Below are 23,656 nucleotides of genomic sequence, written 5' to 3' on the forward strand. Positions count from 1 at the left end.
ATTATTCATAATTATGTTTTTTGTTCAACATGTACAATGAGCATCAAAAGGCATAAACATCTTAGTTATCATGCTTTTACCTCAAGCTTGTTTATTTGATAGTTACATATAAGCATCAAAACAAAAAAATTGAAGGAAACAGGCCAAACACTTTGGGGTCTAAACAACTCCTACAACCTATCAATGCTCCTACTGCATTCAAGTTGATCATACATAACAAAGTAATCACTAATTTCTTGAACATCTAGTAGGTGACACATGGTAGAAGAATACTTTTTCCTTGTATAGATGCATAGAAGAGGAGAGACAAACTTCCACATTCTGATGTCATCAAGTTTGTTGAAATAGATATCCCATGACTTCAATTAGATAATATACTTTGCCCCCAAAATAAAGCTAGACCCGAGACTATTTGGTCGCTCGGCCACGTAGAACGGAAAGATCAGCGAGGCAAAAAGAGCATGTGAAGAGACATATTCCTTCATCATACCTAGACAAACCGTGAAAAATAGGAGAAGAAACGCATTGCCCCGTTGAAGCCCCGGATACTAAAATCCCTTATATTATAAAAGAAAATTAAAAATCAGATATAAAATAGTAAAAGTAATAATCTGGGTAATCAAGCAGGTAACCTAATTATTTGCATGCAAAAAAGAATTCATCACATTGATTATTAAACACGACGCTTCTCTCTACCTAAGGACCAAAGATTCGACGGATGCGCACGATCTAGCCAACATAAGATAGTTGTAATTTGGTTGGGAAGTGAAGACTCGGTGCAAGAGAGAGAGAGAGAGAGAGAGAGAGAGAGAGAGAGAGAGATGAGATTACCTCTCCAATGGAGTTGGAAATGGCTTCGATTGGTGATTGAAAACAGTGGTGAATAGTTTTCTCTCTGATTCCGAAATGATCATTTCTCTGTGGTGAGTTGGAGGAAATGGCTCTTTCCTCATGCTAGTTTATTCGATTGTTATTTATAAGCATTACAAAAAAATTGAATGGAACATGTCTTACAACCTATCAATGCTCCTATTGCATTGAAGTTGATCATAAATGACATAAGCAATTGCTAACTTCTTGGAAATCCAGCAGGTAACACATGGTAGAGAAATAATTTTTCCTTTTATAATGGAGGAGTAATAAACTTCCACATTCTAATCTTATAAAGTTTGTTGAAACTAATATACCGAGATTTCACCTAAATAATACACTTTCGACCAAAATAAAGCTAGACCCTAGACCATTTGGTCCTAACCTCCGTAAAGGGACAAAAGGATGTAAAAATGCTTAACCTAACAGGTAATGGTAATTTTGTTTTACCAAGAATTCCAATTATCACTCTGCAAGATTAACCAGGAGATAAAACTTTGTTTTAGATTGTTTCTGAGTATCTAAGCTTCCCTATGTTATGTCAACTACGCTCAAAGATGCTTACATATGGTAGAAAATCGACGAGACATACTAGAATACACATTTGTTTCTCAATGACTATCGATTGACGTAGGTCTTATAATACCATGTCCAATAACCATCAAGATTAAGTAGTCAAATGGACCCCGGACAGCCCATTAAACGGGACGATGAAAGAGAGCATCTTAGTAGCCAAATGCCTCGGCGAACCTTTAGCAACCTAGTGTTGGGCATCTCTTCTCGTTCTACCAATCCCTTCGCAAACCTTCTCTCCCGTAAACCGAGCATATAAAGGAAATCAAATTGTAGAGTGGCCTCACATATACCTTTTTCTATAAGTAACGTGTTCTTAAATATACTTAACTAAGCATCTTACGGCTGGGGGACTTGTGCACAATTTAAATAATTCAGTTTATAAATCCAATGAGGTGAAAATGCTAAGAACCATGAATTTTCAAGAAAAACTAGGCCAATATTACTTCACTTGAAAACACAAGGAGATCGAAATTAAAAAATTTAACATGCTCAAGCTCCAAAGAAGCTAGACAAAATGAGTTTTTTTTCTAATGGCTTTGTAAAAAAGAACCTCAAGATTGCAAAAACAATTAGTCATAATTATGTTTTTCGTTAACATGTACAATGTGTATGGAAAGGCACAAACATCTTAGTTATCATGCTTTTTCCTCAACCTTGTTTATTTGATAGTTACATATATGCATCACAACAAAAAAATTGAAGGGAGCATGCCGGACACTTTGGGGTCGAAACAACTCCTACAACCTACCAATGCTCCTACTACATTGAAGTCGATCATACATAACAAAGTAATCACTAATTTCTTGGACATCTAGTAGGTGACACATGGTAGAGGAATACTTTTTCCTTGTATAGATGCATATAAGAGGAGAGACAAACTTCCACATTATGATGTCATCAAGTTTATTGAAACAGATATCCCATGACTTCAATTAGATAATATAGTTTGCCCCCAAAATGAAGCTAGACCCAAGACTATTTGGTCGCTCGACCATGTAGAACGGGAAGATCAGTGAGGCAAAAAGAGCAGGTGAGGAGACATATTCCTTCATCACACTTAGACAAACCGTGGCGAACAGGAGAAGAAACACATTGCCTCATTGATGCCCTAGTTACTAAAATCCATTATATTATAAACGAAAAATCAAAATCGGATATAAAATAACAAAGTAACAGTTTAGGCAATCTAGCGGGTAACCTAATTCTTTGCATGCCAAAAAGAATTCATCGCGATGATTATTAAGCGCGGCGCTTCTCTCTACCCAAGGACCAAAGAGTTGACGGATGCGCACAATCTAGCCAACATAAGATAGTTGTAATTTGGTTGGGAGGTGAAGACTCGGTGCATATTGAGAGAGAGAGAGAGAGAGAGAGCGCACGCGCGCGACGAGATTACCTCTCCGGTGGAGTTGGAAATGGCTTCAGTTGGTGATTGAAAACTGTGGTTAATGATTTTCTCTTTGAGTTTGAAATGCTCATTTCTCTATGACAACAAAAAATGAATGGAACATGTCTTACAACCTATCAATGCTCCTATAGCATTGAAGGTGATCACAAATGACATAAGCAATTGCTAACTTCTTGGAAATCTAGCAAGTAACACATGGTAGAGAAATATTTTTTCCTTGTATAGTTGAGGAGTAATAAACTTCCACATTCTAATCTTATGAAGTTTGTTGAAACAAATATACCGAGACTTCACCTAAGTAATACACTTTCGCCCAAAATAAAGCTAGACTGTAGACTATTTGGTCTTCCCCTCTGTAAAAAGACATAAGGATGCAAAAATGCTTAACTAAATAGGTAATGGTAACTTCGTTTTACCAAGAATTCCAATTGTCACTCTGCGAGATTATCCAGGAGATAAAACTTTGTTTTAGATTGTTTCTGAGTATCCGAGCTTCCCTATGTTATGTCAACTACGCTCAAAGATGCTTGCATATGGTAGAAAATCGACGAGACATACTAGAATACACACTTCTTTCTGAATAACTATCGATTGACATAGGTCTTATAATACCATGTCCAATAACCATCAAGATTAAACAGTTAAATGGACCCCAGATAGCCCATTAAACAGGACACTAAAAGAGAGCATCTTAGCAGCCAAATGCCTCAACGAACCTTCAGCAGCCTGGTGTTGGGCTTCTCTTTTCATTCTACCAATCCCTTCGCGAACCTTCTCTCCCGTGAACCGAACATACAAAGGAAATCAAATTGTAAAGTGGCCTCACATATACCTTTTTCTATAAGTAGCGTGTTCTTAAATATACTTAACTAAGCATCTTACGGCTAGGGGACTTGTGCACAATTGAGATAATTCAGTTTATAAATCCAATGAGGTGAAAATGCTAAGAACTATGAATTTTCAAGAAAAACTGGGCCAATATTACTTCACTTGAAAACATAAGGAGATAGAAATTAAAAATTTAACATGCTCAAGCTCCAAAGAAGCCGGACATAATGAGTTTTTTTTTTGATGGTTTTGTAAAAAAGAACCTCAAGATTGCAAAAACAATTATTCATAATTATGTTTTTCGTTTAACATGTATAATGTGTATGGAAAGGCATAAACATCTTAGTTATCATGCTTTTTCGTCAAGCTTGATTATTTGGTAGTTACATATAAGCATCACAACGAAAAAATTGAAGGGAACAGGCCGGACACTTTGGGGTCTAAACAACTCCTACAACCAATCAATGCTCCTACTGCATTGAAGTTGATCATACATAACAAAGTAATCACTAATTTCTTGGACGTCGACTAGGTGACACATGGTAGAGGAATGCTTTTTCCTTGTATAGATGCATATAAGCGGAGAGACAAACTTCCACATTCTGATGTCATCAAGTTTGTTGAAATAGATATCCCATGACTTCAATTAGATAATATACTTTGCCCCCAAAATGAAGCTAGACCCGAGACTATTTGGTCGCTCGACTACGTAGAACAAGAAGATCAGCGAGACAAAAAGAGCAGGTGAAGAGACATTCCTTCATCACACCTAGACAAACCGTGATAGACAAGAGAAGAAACGCATTGCCCCATTGATGCCCTAGATACTAAAATCTCTTATATTATACATGAAAAATCAAAATCGGATATAAAACAACAAAGTAACAATCTATGCAATCTAGCAAGTAACCTAATTCTTTGCATGCAAAAAAGAATTCATCACGTTGATTATGTAGCACGGTGCTTCTCTCTACCCAAAGACCAAAGAGTCGACGGATGCGTACAATCTAGCCAACATAAGATAGTTGTAATTTGGTTGAGAAGTGAAGACCCGGTGCATATTGAGAGAGAGAGAGAGAGAGAGAGAGAGAGAGAGAGAGAGAGAGAGAGTGAGTGAGTGACGAGATTACCTCTCCCGTGGAGTTGGAAATGGCTTCGATTGGTGATTGAAAATAGTGGTGAATGGTTTTCTCTCTAAGTCCAAAATGCTCATTTCTCTATGATGAGTCGGAGGAAATGGCTCTTTCCTCATGCCAGTTTGTCCGATTGTTATTTATAAGCATTACAACAAAAAATGAATTGAACATGTTCTACAACTTATCAATGCTCCTATTGCATTGAAGTTGATCATAAATGACATAAGCAATTGCTAATTTCTTGGAAATCTAGTAGGTAACACATGGTAGAGAAATGCTTTTTCCTTTTATAGTAGAGGAGTAGTAAACTTCCACATTCTAATCTTATGAAGTTTTCAAACAAATATCCCGAAACTTCAACTAGATAATGCACTTTTGCCCAAAATAAAGCTAGGCCCTAGACTATTTGGTTTTCCCCTCCGTAAAAGGACATAAGGATGCAAAAATGCTTAACGAAATAGGTAATGGTAATTTCCTTTTACCAAGAATTCCAATTGTCACTCTGCGAGATTAACCGGGAGATAAAACTTTGTTTTAGATTGTTTTTGAGTATCCGAGCTTCCCTATGTTATGTCAACTATGCTCAAAGATGTTTACATATGGTAGAAAATTGACGAGACATACTAGAATACACACTTGTTTCTCAATGACTATCGATTGACGTAGGTCTTATAATACCATGTCCAATAACCATCAAGATTAAGCAATTAAATGAACCCCGGATAGCCCATTAAATAGGACGATGAAAGAGAGCATTTTAGCGACCAAATGCCTTAGCGAACCTTCAGCAGCCTGGTGTTGGGCATCTCTTCTCGTTCTACCAATCCCTTCGCGAATCTTCTCTCCAGTAAATCGAGCATATAAAGGAAATCAAATTGTAAAGTGGCCTCACATATACCTTTTTCTATAAGTAGCATGTTCTTAAATATACTTAACTAAGCATCTTATGACCGGGGACTTGTGCACAATTGAGATAATTTAAATTTATAAATCCAATGAGGTGAAAATACTAAGAACTATGAATTTTCAAGAAAAAGCTAGGCCAATATTACTTCACTTGAAAAACTCGAGGAGATAGAAATTAAAAATTTTAACACGCTCAAGCTCCAAAGAAGCCAGACATAATGAATTTTTTCTAATGGTTTTGCAAAATAGAACCTCAAGATTGCAAAAACAATATTCATAATCATGTTTTTCATTCAACATGTACAATGCATATGGAAAGGCATAAATATCTTAGTTATCATGCTTTTTCCTCAAGCTTGTTTATTTGATAGTTACATATAAGCATCGCAACAAACAAATTGAAGGAAACAGACCGGACACTTTGGGGTCTAAATAACTCCTACAACCTGTCAATGCTCCTATTGCATTGAAGTTGATCATACATAACAAAGTAATCACTAATTTGTAGGACATCTAGTAGGTGACACATGGTAGAGGAATACTTTCTCCTTGTATAGATGCATATAAGAGGAGAGACAAACTTCCACATTCCGATCTCATCAAGTTTGTTGAAATTGATATCCCATGACTTCAATTAGATAATATACTTTGCCCCCAAAATAAAGCTAGACTCGAGACTATTTGGTCACTCGACCACGTAGAATAGGAAGATCAGCGAGGCAAAAAAAATAGGTGAAGAGACATAATCCTTCATCACACCTAGACAAATCGTGAAAACCATGAGAAGAAACATATTACCCCGTTGATACCCTAGATAATAAAATCCCTTATATTATAAAAGAAAAATCAAAATCGGATATAAAACAGTAAAAGTAGTAGTATGGGCAATGAAGCGGGTAACCTAATTCTTTGTGTGCAAAAACGAATTCATCCCGATGATTATTAAGCACGGCGCTTCTCTCTATCCAAGAACCAAAGAGTCGATAGATTCGCACAATCTAACCAACATAAGATAGTTGTAATTTGGTTGGGAAGTGAAGACTCGGTACATAGAGAGAGAGAGAGAGAGAGCGTGACGAGATTACCTCTCTAGTGGTGTTGGAAATGGCTTTGGTTGGTGATTGAAAACTGTGCTGAATGGTTTTCTCTAAGTCCGAAATGCTCATTTTTCTTTGGTGAGTCGGAGGAAATGGCTCTTTCCTCATGCCAGTTTATTCGGTAGTTATCTATAAGCATTACAACAAAAAATGAAGGGAACATGTCCTACAACCTATCAATGCTCCTATTGCATTGAAGTTGATCATAAATGACATATGCAATTGCTAACTTATTGGAAATCTAGCGGGTAACACATGGTAGAGAAATCCTTTTTCCTTTTATAGTAGAGGAGTAGTAACCTTCCACATTCTAATCTTATGAAGTTTGTTGAAACAAATATCCAGAGACTTCAACTAGAAAATACACTTTCGCCCAAAATAAAGCTAGACCCTAAACTATTTGATCCTCCCCTCTGTAAAAGGACATAAGGATGCAAAAATGCTTAATTAAATAGGTAATGGTAATTTCGTTTTACCAAGAATACTAATTGTCACTTTGCGAGATTAACTAGGAGACAAAACTTTGTTTTAGATTGTTTCTGAGTATCCGAGCTTTCCTATGTTATGTCAAATACGCTCAAAGATGCTTACATATAGCAGAAAATCGATGAGACGCACTAGAATACACACTTCTTTCTCAATGACTTTCCACCGACATAGGTCTTATAATACCATGTCCAATAACCATCAAGATTAAGCGGTTAAATGGACCGCATCTGCCCATTAAACAGGACACTTAAAGAGGGCATTTTAGCGGCCAAATACCTTAGTGAACCTTTGGGCTTCTCTTCTCATTCTACCAATCCCTTCGCGAACCTTCTCTCCCGTAAATCGAGCATATAAAGGAAATCAAATTGTAGAGTGGCCTCACATATCCCTTTTTCTATAAGTAGCGTGTTCTTGAATATACTTAACTAAGCATCTTATGGTTGGGGGACTTGTGCACAATTTAAATAATTCAGTTTATAAATCCAATGAGGTGAAAATGGTAAGAACTATGAATTTTCAAGAAAAACTTGGCCAATATTACTTCACTTGAAAACACCAGGAGATAGAAATTAAAAAAAGTAACACACTCAAGCTCCAAGGAAGCCGGACATAATGAATTTTTTCCGATGATTTTGCAAAAAGAACCTCAAGATTGCAAAAGCAATATTCATAATCATGTTTTTCGTTCAACATGTACAATGCGTGTGGAAAGGCATAAACATCTTAGTTATCACACTTTTTCCTCAACCTTGTTTATTTGATAGTTACATATACGCATCACAACAAAAAATTTGAAGGGAACAGACCAAACACTTTGGGGCCTATACAACTCCTACAACCTATCAATGCTCCTATTGCATTGAAGTTGATCATACATAACAAAGTAATCACTAATTTCTTGGATATCTAGTAGGTGACACATGGTAGAGGAATACTTTTTCCTTGTATAGATGCACAGAGGAGGAGTTACAAACTTCTACATTCTGATCTCGTCAAGTTTGTTGAAACAGATATCCCATGACTTCAATTAGATAATATACTTTGCCTCCGAAATAAAGCTAGACTCGAGACTATTTGGTCGCTCAACCATGTAGAATAGGAAGATCGGTGAGCGTAAAAGACCGGGTGAAGAGACATATTCCTTCATCACACCTAGACATACCGTGACAAACGGGAGAGGAAACTTATTGCCCCATTGATGCCCTAGATACTAAAATCCCTTATATTATAAAGAAAAATAAAAATCGGATATAAAATAGTAAAAGTAACAGTTTGGACAATCAAGCGGGTAACCTAATTCTTTGCGTGCAAAAAGGAATTTATTGCGCTGATTATTAAGCATGACACTTCTCTCTACCCAAGGAGCAAAGAGTCGATGGATACGCACAATCTAGCCAACATAAGATAGTTGTACTTTGGTTGGGAAGTGAAGACTTGGTGCATAGAGAGAGAGAGAGAGAGAGAGAGTGCGACGAGATTAACTTTCTAGTGGAGTTGGAAATGGCTTCGGTTGGTGATTGAAAACCGTGGTGAATGTAGCATGATCTGCCCGAGAAGGCTTCTGAGGAAAAATTTCTTTAGGTTCCCATTTTTGCTTTTTTGGGGATCAACATCATGGGTATTTGCTTGGTGGGAAAATGTGGCGAGCGGCGGATTGGTGCTCAACCAAGAGAGAGACGACCTAGTTGGGTTTGATTTCATGGGGGTTCATTGCGTTCCGACGGCCTTTCCCAAGAGGTGTAGGGCGCTTCTAGAGAGCCTCGCACCCGATGGAGAGGGGTTGGTGGCTATTTCGTTTTAGTGTTCAAAAAAGCTCTTGAATTAGCAATGGTTTCTATAAATAAAAAAAAATACTTTGGAATTGCCACTAACCTTTTTTGGGGGTCGGTTAGAAACCATATTGGGAAGGGAAAGTCTTCCTAATCCTTACGCAATTAGAGATTTAGGATATTCTAAACGGTTTTCACGAAGAGGCTTTTATGAAATAAGATCTAAAAAAAATCATAGAAAATCATGAAGCAGCAAATGTCAGATTAGAAAAACACATCATCAGATTCAAAACAATGAAATCACAGATTCATGTCTCACACCATGGGACCCTTTTGATATAGTAAATAATGTCCATTTTCATGCTATAATATATCAAATCGAAGATCTTGAAGTTGTTTACAAAATTCTAGAGTATCACTTTGTCTAATTTTGACGTTTAGACATGGCCAATCAACATACAGAAAAATTATGCATTTTGACTCGAGAAAAATAACATGTGAGCATGCAACAAAACTCAACCAATCATCCAAATCCATGCACAAATCATCATGTTAAAGTATGTTCATCCATTCCATAGCATTAATCAACCATTAAACACCCTTTATCTCCTCACATTTAAACACAAACGATCATTCATTCACCACCCTTGTTGCGCATATTACCGCTAAGTTTGAGAAAACTACCTTTTGTGACGAATCTTGATGGCCAAACTTTGAACGTATGAGTAAAAATTCTCAACATCACTCCTAGTGAGGAAGTATTTGTAACAAATTTTTTAAAACAAGTATCCCAAAAGAATGAAAATTAAGATCGAGGCTAGAATGAAGGACGATCCTTATAGAGAGCAATAAGAACCTTCTTCCTAATAGTAGTAAGACACAAAACAGCCTAATTATAAACTAAAAATTTGAGCATATTCTTCCGAAAGATATATACAATCTATCATTCATTTATGATTTCCTTTGAAAGAAATCAATTCTCTCACACTTTTCTAAACAACCTCGATATTTTCTAGCCATGTTAAATCATGACACAATTAGTTGTCTCCCCTTTCTTTTCCCGTACCGAAAGATGCTTACATTTGGTAATAAATTGACAAAACATACTAAAACACACACTTGTTTCCGAATGACAATCGATTGACATATTTTTTGTGATAATGTTTTCAATAATTATCAAGATTAAGCAAACAAGCTTTCTTGCCAGCCGAGAGTCTCAAAAGACTCGGCCTTTGTGTGATTCGAGGCTGAATGAGCGGTGACCAGTCTACGTCCGCCTCCGTCACCTTCATAGCAGCCTGGTGGCCTGTGCCTCCCATAGCATTAACTGCTTGGTAGCCCGAGTCTTCCACTGCAACTATTTTCTCATGATCTGCCATGGTGTTTATGTCCCTCTCTCTATGATGTATATATAGAGGGGTCGGACTATAAACTGCTAGGAAGGGATACATGTCATCTTCCCATTCCCTAGCCCACTTCATGCCTTCCTTATTCAGCTTCCACGAATGAATTTTTTCGCTCAAGTGGGCGCAAAAAGAGAAGGTGGTTGTATGTATGTCAAATAGTGGAAAAGGGCATTTTAGTAAATTAAAATCAAGCCTAAAAATCCTTATTTAAATCAGTCACTTCACTCATAATAGCTCGAATCTAGATGAGTTGGGCATAAAATAGGAATTGTTTTTCCAAACCCATTAGAGATTATCAAATGTTAAATAGTTTCTATTCGTAATAGTTCAATTTCGACAAGCCGAAGTGAAGATATGTGTTTTTTTTTCCTATAATGATAAGACTATGAATGATGTTATAACTTTTAGGCCTTCAATTTGATATCATAGCTTTTCGAACAATCTTTTCTTATAATATAACTTTTAAAAGTAAAATCACTTGAATCAATTTTTTATTAGATGATTTAATACTAAATTGGCGCAGCACAAGATTCTTAGGCAAAGGAAAATTAGTGCCGAAGTGAAGTTATAAGTTTTCTTTTGTTTTAACGAAAAAAATAAGAATATGAATAGTGTCATAATTTCCAAGCCCTCATTTTAATCCCATAGCATTTCAAACAATCGTTTGTCATAACATAATTTTTAAAAGCAAAATCACTTGTGTTGATTTTCTATTAGACGATTTAATACTAAATCAGTGCCACATAAGATTTTTAGGCAAAGGGAAATTATTGTCGAAGTGAAGATATAATTTTTTTTTGTTTTAACAATAAAGATAAGAAAATGAATGATATCATAACTTCCAGGCCCTCATTTTGATGTATAGCTTTTCGAACAATCTTTTGTCATAACATAACTTTTAAAAGCAAAATCACTTGAGTCGATTTTCTATTAGACAATTTAATTCAAAATTAGTGCCGCATAAGATTTTTAGGCAAAAGAAAATTAGTGCCAAATGAAGATATTATTATTATTATTATTTTTATTAACGATAATGATGAGAGTATGAACGGTGTCATAACTTCCAAGCCCTCATTTTTATGTCACAGCTTTTCGAGCAATCTTTTGTCATAACATTACTTTTAAAAGCAAAATCACTTGAGTCGATTTTCTATTAAACGATTTAATACTAAATTAGTGCTGTATAAGAATTTTAGATAGTGTCAAAGTGAAGATATAAGTTTTTTTTATGATAACGGTAAGAATATGAGAAATGTCATTATTTCTAGGCCCTCATTTTAAATTCATAGCTTTTCAAACAATCTTTTGTCATAACATAACTTTTAAAAGCAAATAACTTGAGTCAATTTTCTATTAGATGATTTAATACTAAATTAGTGCCGCATAAGATTTTTAGGCAAAGGAAAATTAGTACCGAAGTGAAGATAAGTGTTATTTTTTTACCATAACAATAAGAATATGAATGGTGTCATAACTTTCAAGCCCTCATTTTGATGTCATAGGTCGTCTGCATACGTGTTCATGTCCATGAATACCTTGCCCAGGTAGCTCCTGCTCATGTCCATCGCAATCTCCCTGGCCATGTCTCAAAAGAAATCCATTCTTTTTGTTAATATTTAATTGATGCGTTGGACTCTCTCCATTGCGAATTCTTCAAGCTTTTAGTAGTCTCGCAACATGTGACAATCGGATAGGAGAGCCGCATCCTTGTCCTCACTCATGAGGCACCCTAGGAAGGTGAGCGATTGGCTTTCTATGAGAAATTAGTGGAGGTCTATAGCGTAGTTGGAAAGGAAAGAAATCGTCATATTGTCTAGAGCTATATAGGGCACTTCGAGGACTCCATTAGTGAAGCAAATGTCCAGAAAGTTGTTGCTCGTCCTCGGCTTGAACTTGATGCCAATGTCCTTCAGCTTAAGTACATAGTGAATTAGTTCAAGGTGCCCATGGTATGATGACCCCGAGTGATTCGGGGGGTAAACGAGCAAAGCAATCATGGAGTAGATCATGCAAGTATCTTGGACTGGAGAGTTTGTTTGTATTGTATCGGTCTCTAACCGACCTTTAGAATCCAAAAGTTGAAAACTATGAACAACAAATTGATGAAACCATAACATTTTGCTGGAGCCTTTGATATATCGTCTTGGAGCCATTCGATTTGCGAAGCAACCGTCTAGGATCATCATCTTGACCAGTTCTGACTTTCCTAGCTTAAGGTACTCGGAGTAGCAATCTGCGATCTCCCTCTCTCGGGCTGCGACGACAGTGAAATAGTCATTGACATTGACACCGGTTCGATCGACTAAAGCTACGAAGTATCTTAGCTTGTGCTCTTCAATAATTATTGTGCACTCACGTTCATGGTGGTAGAAATCGATTAACACGAACTCGGGTGTATAAACAATTCCATTTAAACTAGTCAACCTTCGGTGGACCCGGTAGATGCATCAAGCTTCCTTGCCAACCGAGAGTTTCAAAAGACTCGGCCTTTGCCTGATCCGACGTTGAATGAACGATGACTAGTCTACGTCCACCTTTGTTGCCTCCATAGCTACCCGATGGCCCGTCTCTCCCACCGTATTAAGCGCTTCACGGCATGTCTTTCCTACCGTATAAACTGCTTGGTGGCCCGTGTCTTCCACTACGATTATTTCTCCATGGTCTCCCACCGCATTTATATCCTCTTCCATCACTACCCGGTGGCTCGTATATGTCACTGCGAATGTTTCCCCATTGTCTCTATCGTTCATATCAACAATTCAATGAACAATAAAGGTTGTGAAGAAGCACTCAAGTGTCAATGGGAGTGACCAGAACCAAGTACAATGATCTCCTTAAAAAAAAAAAAGATGCATCCTAATATAGTTCAAGAAAATAGGCAAACAACATAAAGGGCATCCCAAAAAGTTAAATTATGTCCAGGGGATTTGCTGGAGAAAAAACAAAGTCTAACTATATATACTAATAAAAATTAAACTAAGCTAAATCTAATGCTAGAATGGAACAATTTTTTTTTGTTGGTCAATAACTACAAATTCTATTTGACTGATGACTCGTTAGTGAGAAGTAGAAGTGCCATTAAGCGACCCTCTTAACTCATTTTATCCAAACCTACTGCAAAAGCTAAACATTAGCTTTACTTAGCCCATTTACCATTAAGGGAACCCATTTTATCCAAGCCTACTGCAAAATCTAAACATTTACAGTTCATTAGCCCATTTACTATTTCGGGCAAGCCCAACTTCTTGAACCCTAAGAGCCTATTTACCCTTACTTAAGCTGCAATTTCTATTTTGGCATCTTCCCAAAACATAGGCAAATATATGTAGCCACACGACCGGACTCCGACACTTGGTCACTCGACCACACAGAAACAGGAAGATCAGCGAGCTGAGAAGAGTATAATGAAGAGACGCCTTCATTCATCAAACCTATACAAATCGAGATAAATGGGAGAAGAGACGCATTGCCCCATTGATGTCCCAGGTACCCAAATCCCTTGTATTATAAATGAAAAATCAAAATTAGATATAAAATAGTAAAAGTAACAATCTAGGCAATCCAACGGGCATCCTAGTTCTTCGCTTGTAAAAAGAAATCAACGCAAAGAAACTAGTGCCGAAGAGAAGATATGAGTTTTTTTTTTTTTTTTTTTTACGATAATGATAAGCATATGAATGGTATCATAAATTTCAAGCCTCTTTTTGATGTCATATTTTTTCAAACAATCTTTTGTCATAGCAAAACTTTTAAAAGAAAAATCACTTGAGTCGATTTTCTATCAGACGATTTAATACAAAATTAGTGATGCATAAAAATTTTAGGCAAAGGAAATTAGTGTCGAATTGAAGATATAAGTGTTTTTTTTTTAAAGATAACGATGAGAATATGAATGGTGTCATAACTTTCAGACCCTCATTTCAATGTCATATCTTTTCCATCAATCTTTTGTCATAAAATAACTTTTAAAAGAAAAATCACTTGAGTCAATTTTCCATTAGACGATTTAATACTAAATTAGTGCCACGTAAGATTTTTGGGCAAAGGAAAATTAGTGCCAAAGTGAAGATATGTATTTTTTTTTTATGATAACGACGAGAGTACAGACGGTGTCATAACTTCTAGGCCCTCATTTCAATGTCACAGCTTTTTCAACGATCTTTTGTCATAACATAACTTTTGAAAGCAAAATTACTGGAGTCGATTTTCCATCAGACGATTTAATGCTAAATTAGTGCCGCGTAAGATTTTTAGGCAAAGGAAAATTAGTGCCGAAGTAAAGATATGTTTTTTTTAACAATAACGATAAGAATACGAACAGTGTCATAATTTCCAAGCCCTCATTTCGATGTTATAGCTTTTCAAGCAATCTTTTGTTATAACATAACTTTTAAAAGCAAAATTACTTGTGTCGACTTTCTATCAAACGATTTAATACTAAATTATTGCCGCATAAGATTTTTAGGCAAAGGAAAATTAATGCCGAAGTGAAGATAAGTTTTTCATTTTTGTTTTAACGATTACAATGAGAATACAAAAGGTGTCATAACTTCCGGGCCCTCATTTCGATGTCATAATTTTTCGAATAATGTTTTGTCATAACATAAATTTTAAAAGCAAAATCACTTGAGTCGATTTAGTATTAGGCGATTTAATACTAAATTAGTGTCGCATAAAGATTTTTTGTCAAAGGAAAATTAGTGCCAAAGTGAAGATAAGTGTTGTTTTTTCACGATTACGGTAAGAATGTGAATGGTGTCACAACTTTTAGGCCCTCATTTCGATGTCATAGCTTTTCGAGTAATCTTTTGTCATAACATCACTTTTAAAAGCAAAATCACTTGAGTCGATTTAGCATTAGATGATTTACTACTAAATTATCGTCGCATAAGATTTTTTGGCAAAGGAAAATTAGTGCCGAAGTGAAGATATAAGTGTTGTTTTTTTTACAATAACGGTGAGAATATGGACGGTGTCATAACTTCCAGGCCTTCATTTTGATGTCATAGCTTTTCGAACAATCTTTTGTCATAACATAATTTGTAAAAGTAAAATCACTTAAGTTGATTTTTTATTAGACAATTTAATACTAAATTAGCGTCACATACGACTTTTTAGGCAAAGGAAAATTAGTGCTGAAGTGAAGATATAAGTGTTTCTTTTTTTTACAATAACGGTAAGGATATGAACGGTGGCATAACTTGTAGGCCCTTATTTTGATGACATAACTTTTCGAACAATCTTTTGTCATAATAGAACTTTTAAAAGAAAAATCACTTGAGTCAATTTTCTATTAGACAATTTAATACTAAATTAGCGCCACATAACATTTTTAGGCAAACGAAAATTAGTGCCGAAGTGAAGATATGTGTTGTTTTTTCTTTTTACGATAACTATAAGAATATAAATGACGTCATAACTTCCAAGCCCTCATTTTGATCTCATAGCTTTTCTAACAATGGCTTTTCCGACGATCTTTTGTCATAACATAACTTTTAAAAGAAAAATCACTTGAGTCGCTTGTCAATTAGACGATTTACTACTAAATTAGCATCGCATAAGATTTTTAAGCAAAGGAAAATTAGTGCCGAAGTGAAGATATGTGTTGTTTTTTTTTACTATAACAATAAGAATATAAACGACGTCATAACTTCCAAGCCCTCATTTTGATCTCATAGCTTTTCGAACAATCTTTTGTCATAACATAATTTTTAAAAGCAAAATCACTTGAGTCGATTGTCTATTAGACGATTTAATACTAAATTAGCACCACATAAGATTATTAAGCAAAGGGAAATTAGTGCTGAAGTGAAGATACAATTTTTTTTTTTCGATGACAATACGAATATGAATGGCGTCATAACTTCCAGTCCCTCATTTGTCATAGATTTTCAAACAATCTTTTGTCATAGCATAACTTTTAAAAGAAAAATCGCTTGATGTCATAACTTTTTCGAACAATCTTTTGTCATAACATAAATTTTAAAAGCAAAATCACTTGAGTCAATTTTCTATTAGACGATTTTATACTAAATTATTGCCACATATGATTTTTAGGTGAAGGAAAATTATTGCCATAAGTGAAGGTACAAGTGTTTTTATTTTGGTAAATTAAAATTGTTGCAACTTAGAATATATGGCATGGTCATTATTTCATGGATTATGAAATTATTGACTTGAGATTTAATGGAAGCCATGACAAGATTAAGGACATGAGTGATGCGGGAGCATCGAATTCCATTATATACAAGCAAAGGGACATTTTGAGCAGAAAATGATTGGCAAAAAGACAAAAGGAATCCTAAATATATTGCATTTTGTGAATTCAGTCTTAAACCTTTTATTTATGTTAATTGAGTCTTAAACCTTTTCATATTTTGTCAATTGTGTCCAGACCAATTTTAGCAAGAAATCTTTGACATGGACACCAATTGATCTACCCGACACCGCTAGTATTGATGTAGACAAATTTTTAGATTTTAAATATTTTTCGATATTTTTATTTTTTACTTTTCTTTTTCCTTTTTCCCTCTTCTTCTCTTTTCCTTCTTTTCTTAATTTTTTTTACTATGGCGAACGAGGGTCATCGTGCCCTCACCCAGAGACCATTGCGGCTGTGACCGTTGTAAGCCACAGTGCAAAAAAGTAAGGAAGGAAAAGAGAAGAAAAAAAACTAAGAAATTAGAAAAAATGTTAAAAATTCATAAAAAAAAATCTCTAAATTAGTGCTGGCGGCGTCATATAGGATGATTGGCATCCACATTATCAATTTTTGGTCAAAATTGACCGGATGAATATTTGACAAAGCGTAAAAATATATATATATATGACTCAATTGGTACAATTAAAAGATTTATGACTAAATTGACACAATTGCAATATATCTAGCATTTTTTTTTTATAATTTTCCCGAAACCGATCATAAGTATTTTCTATAAGTTGAAGAGTAAAGAATCTTTCAATAAGCTGATTTAAAATCTGAAGTGTAGTTTTCTTATTTAAGTTGATTTTCTAATTTGATTATTTCCTAATTTGACGTTTCTTAATTTTATGTTTCCTTTTAAGATTTATTATTTAGTGTTTCCTAGTCTAGTGTCTTAGTCCTTCAATAAATAAGAGGTGCATTCTCAAGTGTATGCATGCCAAGTTTTGATCTCATAATACATGAGAATTTCTTTAAAGTGACAGATTTATTTGGTTCTTTTCCAATTCATTTGCGGTGTAACTTAAAGTTATTTTTTCTTGATTAGTGGCACATTCCTTTATACTTTCGTGGTGAACTCTTCTATCCCAAAGTTCTTTTTCTGCAAACGCATCAAACACTTGCACTGCTCAAATTTGTACAACAACTTCACCCAAACTCGCCACCTACCAAATCGGTATCAAAGCTTCTAAGGTTGACTTAGTTGGGTGAGTTCTTCCATTCTCCGTTTCATAATTTCCGAGTAACCAAATTTCCAGAGGCTCGAGCATGGAACAAGCCTAATATGAAAGGTGGGACTGTGCCTTAGAGAATCTCCAATAATGGATGTCAAATCCTCAACCTCTTGGGGAATTAAGCGAGACAAAGAAAATCACGAAGATCACCAATTTATCGATCACCAAATATTGATCTAGACCACCACACCAGCTGCGGTAATGAATCCAACAACACTCAAGGCGATTCTTGTGGTTCAAATTATCGAGCTAGAAGAAGAAGAGGGGGGCATAATGAGAATGAATGTGAAATCAAAGTGAAAGCACCTGAATTTGAAGGTAGCTTCAATCCAAATGACTTTATTGATCGGTTACATGCTATCGAACTAGTATTTAAGTTCAGGTCACACTCAGATGAAAAGAAGTGTAAAGTTACCACCCTTAAATTTTAGAAGTATGCTTCACTTTGGTGAGAGAAGAATCAAAGAATCAGGGAGGAAAAAAAGCATGGTCAAATCTTGGAAATAGCTCAAGAAGCTCAGCTATAAATTAGATTTGTTACAAAGGCTGAACTCTCTCAAGCAACATAGGATAAGCATTAAGGAGTATAGTAGGGAGTTTGAACAGATCCTTGTGGAGTGTGACCTACCAGAGATGCAAAAGCAGACCATCGCTAGCAAAAATTTGGAATCGGGAACTAGACCAATTCCCGCGGGAACCAACCAGAACCAACCAGTTCGATCTAAGTTTTCAGATTGGACCGGGATCAAGACGCACCCCTAACCAAAACCCATGAAACAAGATATGCTTTTGTCGGTAGATCGATTTTCTCCAAAAACAGTGTGCGGAGAAAAATACATGGCAGCAGATTTTGGCTGGTAGCAAGGGATGAGCAATAGCGACCGGAAATGACAGTGTTCCCGACAGATGAATCGCACAAACGTTAGAAAGGGGCAAGTGGGAGTCACACGGACCTTCTTTGGAGTGTGTAAGATAAGCGGACGTGGTTTGTTTTGTTGTCCATTGTCGCTGAACAAGTGGCAAGTGGTCGTGGAAAGTATGGATCTGGAGCTTCTTCAGTGTGGCTTCCTTTCACATCTTGAACTCTTCTCCTTTTTAGGGTTTGACACTTGGCTCTGTTGCTGGGACGTTGGCGTACCGAAAGGGTTTTTCGAATGATTAGAAGGCTGCACATGAGATTCTGCAAGGGAAATCGATTTGAGCCCAACCAAGCAAGCACTTGCTAATGTTTGGATTTGTAATATATATATATTAGAAGAGCCATGAAAGGTGAAAAGAGAATTGTCTACAAAGATATAGAAAAATTAAGGTCATCTTTATATAACTCTAGCTCCAAATTCATAATCATTCATCCATTTTGTTTTGCGAAAGATTCATTGCTCGTCGCTTAACCATTTCCGGTGACAAATTTTACTTGTAGGGATAAAATGACTCTAATTTTGTTATCTATTTGGGGTTGATCAAAAGAAACTATCCGATCTTTGCACTTTTTCATTACACAATTTTTTTTTTTTTTGTGTCACGCATAATCGACACTTTTCAAGATTGAAATATTCTCTATTAGTCATGCTTAATATATATACTGGAGGCACTTGTTAACAATTTGCTCAATAAAATGAACAATATTCACATGATACTCAAACTTTTTAAATCTCATTTTCTTGTGTTTAATCTAGTTGTTGAATTCAATGAACCACATTCTAAAGTCCCATCCAACGGCAAGATCAACGAAAGAAAAAAAAAATCAGCCAAAAACATTGAAAAAAAAAATAGACAACATCTCTATTTCATAAGGAGTAGAAAATTATTCAAAAACTCTTAAACCTAGAACATTTTTGCCAATTTAGTCTTAAATCTTTTAATTGTGCCAATTGAGTTCTGAATATTTTTCACGTCTTGCTAGTTCAATCTATCCGGCCAATTTTGGTTGGAAATCATTGGTGTGGATACTGTCGTCCTATGTGGCACGATCGGCTTACGTTGATAATTTTTTTTTCTATATTTTTTAATTTAGTTTTTTTTTATTTTTTTATTTTTATTGGGACGCTATATTACGGAGTGTTGAAGAAAATTCAGAATAGTCCCCAAAAAACTAGCAATTTAAGGAGAATAATGGTTAAGAATTGGGTTCGGATTGGCTCGGAGTCAAGTATGAGTATGGTTATGGGACGGTAAAGTTGTATCGCATTAAAAGTATGTATTAGTAGTTAAATGTGCCGGTTTGGGTAGGATCATTTTCGACTCAATTAGAACCAAACTCGATCCGATCAACCCATTTGTGGGCCTACGGCAGAGTTGCAAAAGAACGAAGAGTGTCCATTCTTTTGTCTTCCCCATATATATTTATCTACATTTTTTTACTTTCTTAGTTTTGGTTTTTCCCCGAAGCCTAAAATATTATCTTGTCCTCCAACGGCCACTACCCAACCAACACGTTCTTAACTTTTGTGGAGTCTACAACGGTCAAGAAACTATCAATTCCGTTTCGACCAGAAGTCAAACAAAAGTAATCTTCCCCACATGAAATTTGTCTTAAATAATCCTTTCTTCTTTATTAAACATATTAAAAAGGTTTGTACAAAAAAGTGATTTATAGTCGGTCGATAGATCTGTCCCTTCCCTATAGCACACGTGAGAATATACTAGAATATACTTCAAAGTAAATCTCCATCGACTGCTACGTTTCTCGACCATCCCCATCCCAAATCAAAGATCAACAACATCTTTCTTCACCTGCAGATTTCTCTCTTCGGCTGACCTATTCTGATCCATCTTCACAAGATTCTTGCGAATTTCATCAAGAAAAATGACACAAATGTCTCCGAATTTTAACTAAATATGTAATATGATCTTTAAACTTTAATTTGATATCTAATATGGTGCCTTAACTTTTAATTCATTCAATCATGTTCAATTTAATCCATGAATTATATGAAAATATCTAATGTTGCTCCGGAGATTGAATCAATGAATACATAACATAGGCTATTTACATATAATTTAAGGACTAAAGTGAATATTTAATAAAAAAATCATGAATGATATTGAATAAATTAAAAATTTGCACACCATGCTATATATTATACTAAAGTTCAGAAACTTACATTGAAAAATGTAAAAATTTATATATCATATTACATATTTGACCAAAGTTCAGTCATCCTTATTTAAACTATCCCCTTGCATCAAGGGACAACAGACCCAGAAAAGCAAGGACAGCGCAGGCAAAAGGAAAGCAAAACCTGGGATTCCTCGAATTGCACCAAAGTTTTCATACAGAAACAGCCCATCACACAGATCAGACTGAAACTAACATTCCTGAAGATAAAACGACCAGATCTCCACTTCTATTGACTCTTGGTTTATTCCCAAACAACTGAAACTGTAATATGACCCAGGATAATTAGCAATAATTCAGGAGTACGACGAAAACGACGACCTCAAACGTGGGCGTGAACGGCCTCGAACGACGAGAGACGCCTGAAATGCTCCCACGGCTTGTCCCAAACGAGGGCCTCGAACCTCCCCGCGTCCGCCCCGCCCTTGACCTCGACGACGAGCCTGTAGTTCGTCCCCGCGGTGACCTGCGTCTCGCCCTTCACCACGCTCTTCAGCAGCAGCCCCGTGTTGGCCTCGCCATTGTGCGTCTTGACCGCGAACTCGGCGATCTCCTTCACGTACGGGTCGCTGAGGTTCTTTATCGGTTTCCACCCCCCGACCACCGCCACCGTAATGCCGGCCCCGGTGGCCGAGACCTGGAGGAGGACGACGGTGGCGGCGGCGGCGAGGATGACGAGTCTCATTTGCGGAGGCTTTTTGGTTTTTGGTAACTGTTTTTCTCGGGTCTTACTTTTGGAGCGTTGGGGTTTGAGATTGGTGGGTCTTCATTTTTCTTGGTGGGGGCTTTTAAATTGAACGCTTATCTTGGAATTGCGGGAGTCACGGACACTTGTCGTGTGGCGGGGACAAGGAACTCTTTTTCTCTTGGGGCAACTTCGAATTTATGGCAAGGTTGTAATTAGGGGAGGTTTGGTTTCTAGTAGCGCTGGTCCAATTTCCGGTTTCATTTTTATGGAACTGGCAATTGTCGGTTCGATTTCTGATTTCAAGATGGAACAATCCATCTGGACCGATCAATTTCTAGTTGTTTATTTCTTATAAAAAAGAACATAGTCTATTGAAAATTTCAGGGAGTTTGCGTAAGACAGAAATTACTGTCACCATTCTTTACTGTGGTTAGGAAAAGGAGTGAGAATCTTCCTCCGCGTTCGTCTTCCATCCCTTTGATCCGAGAGTGGAAGCAGAGACGTCGGACTTTCCATTTTCCCCTTCTTTCCCAATCCACCGTCGCATTTCGCGTCCAAAACCCTGAGGAGCCAGAGTCATCTCTAATAAATTCAAGAGCCAACCACCAAGCTCGAAAGATGTTATGTACCTTCAATCTTCTTTCGACCTTAGCACCTACCACTAAGAATGTGTATCTTTATTTCCTATCACCTAACAATAAATGGGTTAATATCACGAAAAACCCTAAATTGATACACCCATGATAAATTTATCTCAAACTATTTTTTTACCACAAAAAATCCTAAACCGGTGCACTTATAACAAATTTATCTTAAACTATTTTATTAAACTACCAAAAACTCCAAATTGATACATTTGTGATAAATTTATCCCATATTAATTTTTTTGACTATCAAAAACTCTAAACTGGTACACATGTGATAAATTCACCCTCCGTTAGTTTCCACTAAATTGAGTTAATGTCATGAAAAACCTTAAATTGATACAATTGTGACAAACAGAGGATAAAAACCCCAAATGCGTACTCCCAATAATTGCTACATATCATCCAACTCGGTAATTTGACGATATGATATAACGAAAATTAACGAAAGGTAAATTTGTGACATGTGTACTAATTTGGGGTAAATTTATCAAAGGTGTACAAGTTTGAATTTGTTATTGTAAAAAAAATTAATTTGAGGTAAATTTATCATAAGTATATTAGTTTCGGGTTTTTCGTAGTACTAACCCACAATAAATACTCTTTTCAAAATTTTAATAATATTTTAACATTTTTCAAATTCCTTTCCCTTTTTTTTTTTTTCTCTTTCCATTTTTTTAGGGCTTCCTTCTTTCTCCAGCCGATTGCCGCCGATCACCGGCCATAGGCAAGGGCCGACGAAGCTCGCCCCCACCGGCGCTAGCCATGAGGCTCGCCATCACGGGGTTGAGGTCGAGGCTTGCCCTCGCTAGTGGCCAACGAAGATGAGTTTCATCGATGGTCGGCTAGAGGAAGAAGGAAGCAAAAAAAAAGGATTTTTTTATTAAAAATTTATCCACATCAGTATTGATGTCCACGTTAAGTCCAATCGGTGTCCACGTCAAAGCCAATAGGCTAAAGTTGACCGAATGGACTAAATTAGCACAAATGTAAAAGATATATGACTGAATTGGTACAGTTACAATACATTTAGTATTTTTTGATAATGTTCCCAATAAAAATGTTCATGTATTTTCAAGCGGAATTTCTATCATTTAATCTTGTTATTAACTCGTATAATCTCGTTTATTTATTAGATGACATCATAAGTCAATTTCCTAATTCAATCAAAGGCAAACTAACTATGCGTGTAGGAAATGGGGGACTCTCCAAAGTATTCTTCAATTGCATATGTTGAATAATGATTCACAACATAAATTATCGACCCAACTTTGTATGTGTACT

The 23,656-nt window shown here is 36.1% G+C and overlaps 2 protein-coding genes across 4 annotated transcripts in view; both read right to left on the reverse strand.

Annotated features, from left to right (window-relative positions):
• Window positions 1-23,656, reverse strand: part of LOC115757071 (cysteine proteinase inhibitor 1-like) — a 73,824-nt gene that overhangs the window by 47,817 nt on the left and 2,351 nt on the right. Inside the window, exon 2 of one of the 3 annotated variants that reach the window (XM_048276156.1) lies at window positions 21,070-21,273. The exons of 1 other annotated variant lie outside the window; for it this stretch is intronic. The gene's annotated coding sequence lies outside the window, so the exon portion shown is untranslated. Of the gene's footprint in view, window positions 1-21,069; window positions 21,274-23,656 lie in introns of those variants that run through there. One more of the 3 variants, XM_030697164.2, reaches the window with a different exon arrangement.
• LOC115757080 (cysteine proteinase inhibitor 1-like) lies at window positions 21,347-21,811 on the reverse strand. Its single transcript, XM_030697176.2, has one exon. The coding sequence runs from the start codon at window positions 21,723-21,725 to the stop codon at window positions 21,363-21,365; it is 363 nt and encodes a 120-aa protein (XP_030553036.2). The 5' UTR covers window positions 21,726-21,811; the 3' UTR covers window positions 21,347-21,362.

The sequence above is a fragment of the Rhodamnia argentea genome, chromosome 3 (assembly GCF_020921035.1).
Source record: "Rhodamnia argentea isolate NSW1041297 chromosome 3, ASM2092103v1, whole genome shotgun sequence".
NCBI classification, from domain to species: domain Eukaryota; kingdom Viridiplantae; phylum Streptophyta; class Magnoliopsida; order Myrtales; family Myrtaceae; genus Rhodamnia; species Rhodamnia argentea.

Coding starts and splice junctions, on each gene's coding strand:
- LOC115757080 (XM_030697176.2), bottom strand. CDS start 21,725: ATGAGACTCGTCATCCTCGCCGCCGCCGCCACCGTCGTCCTCCTCCAG.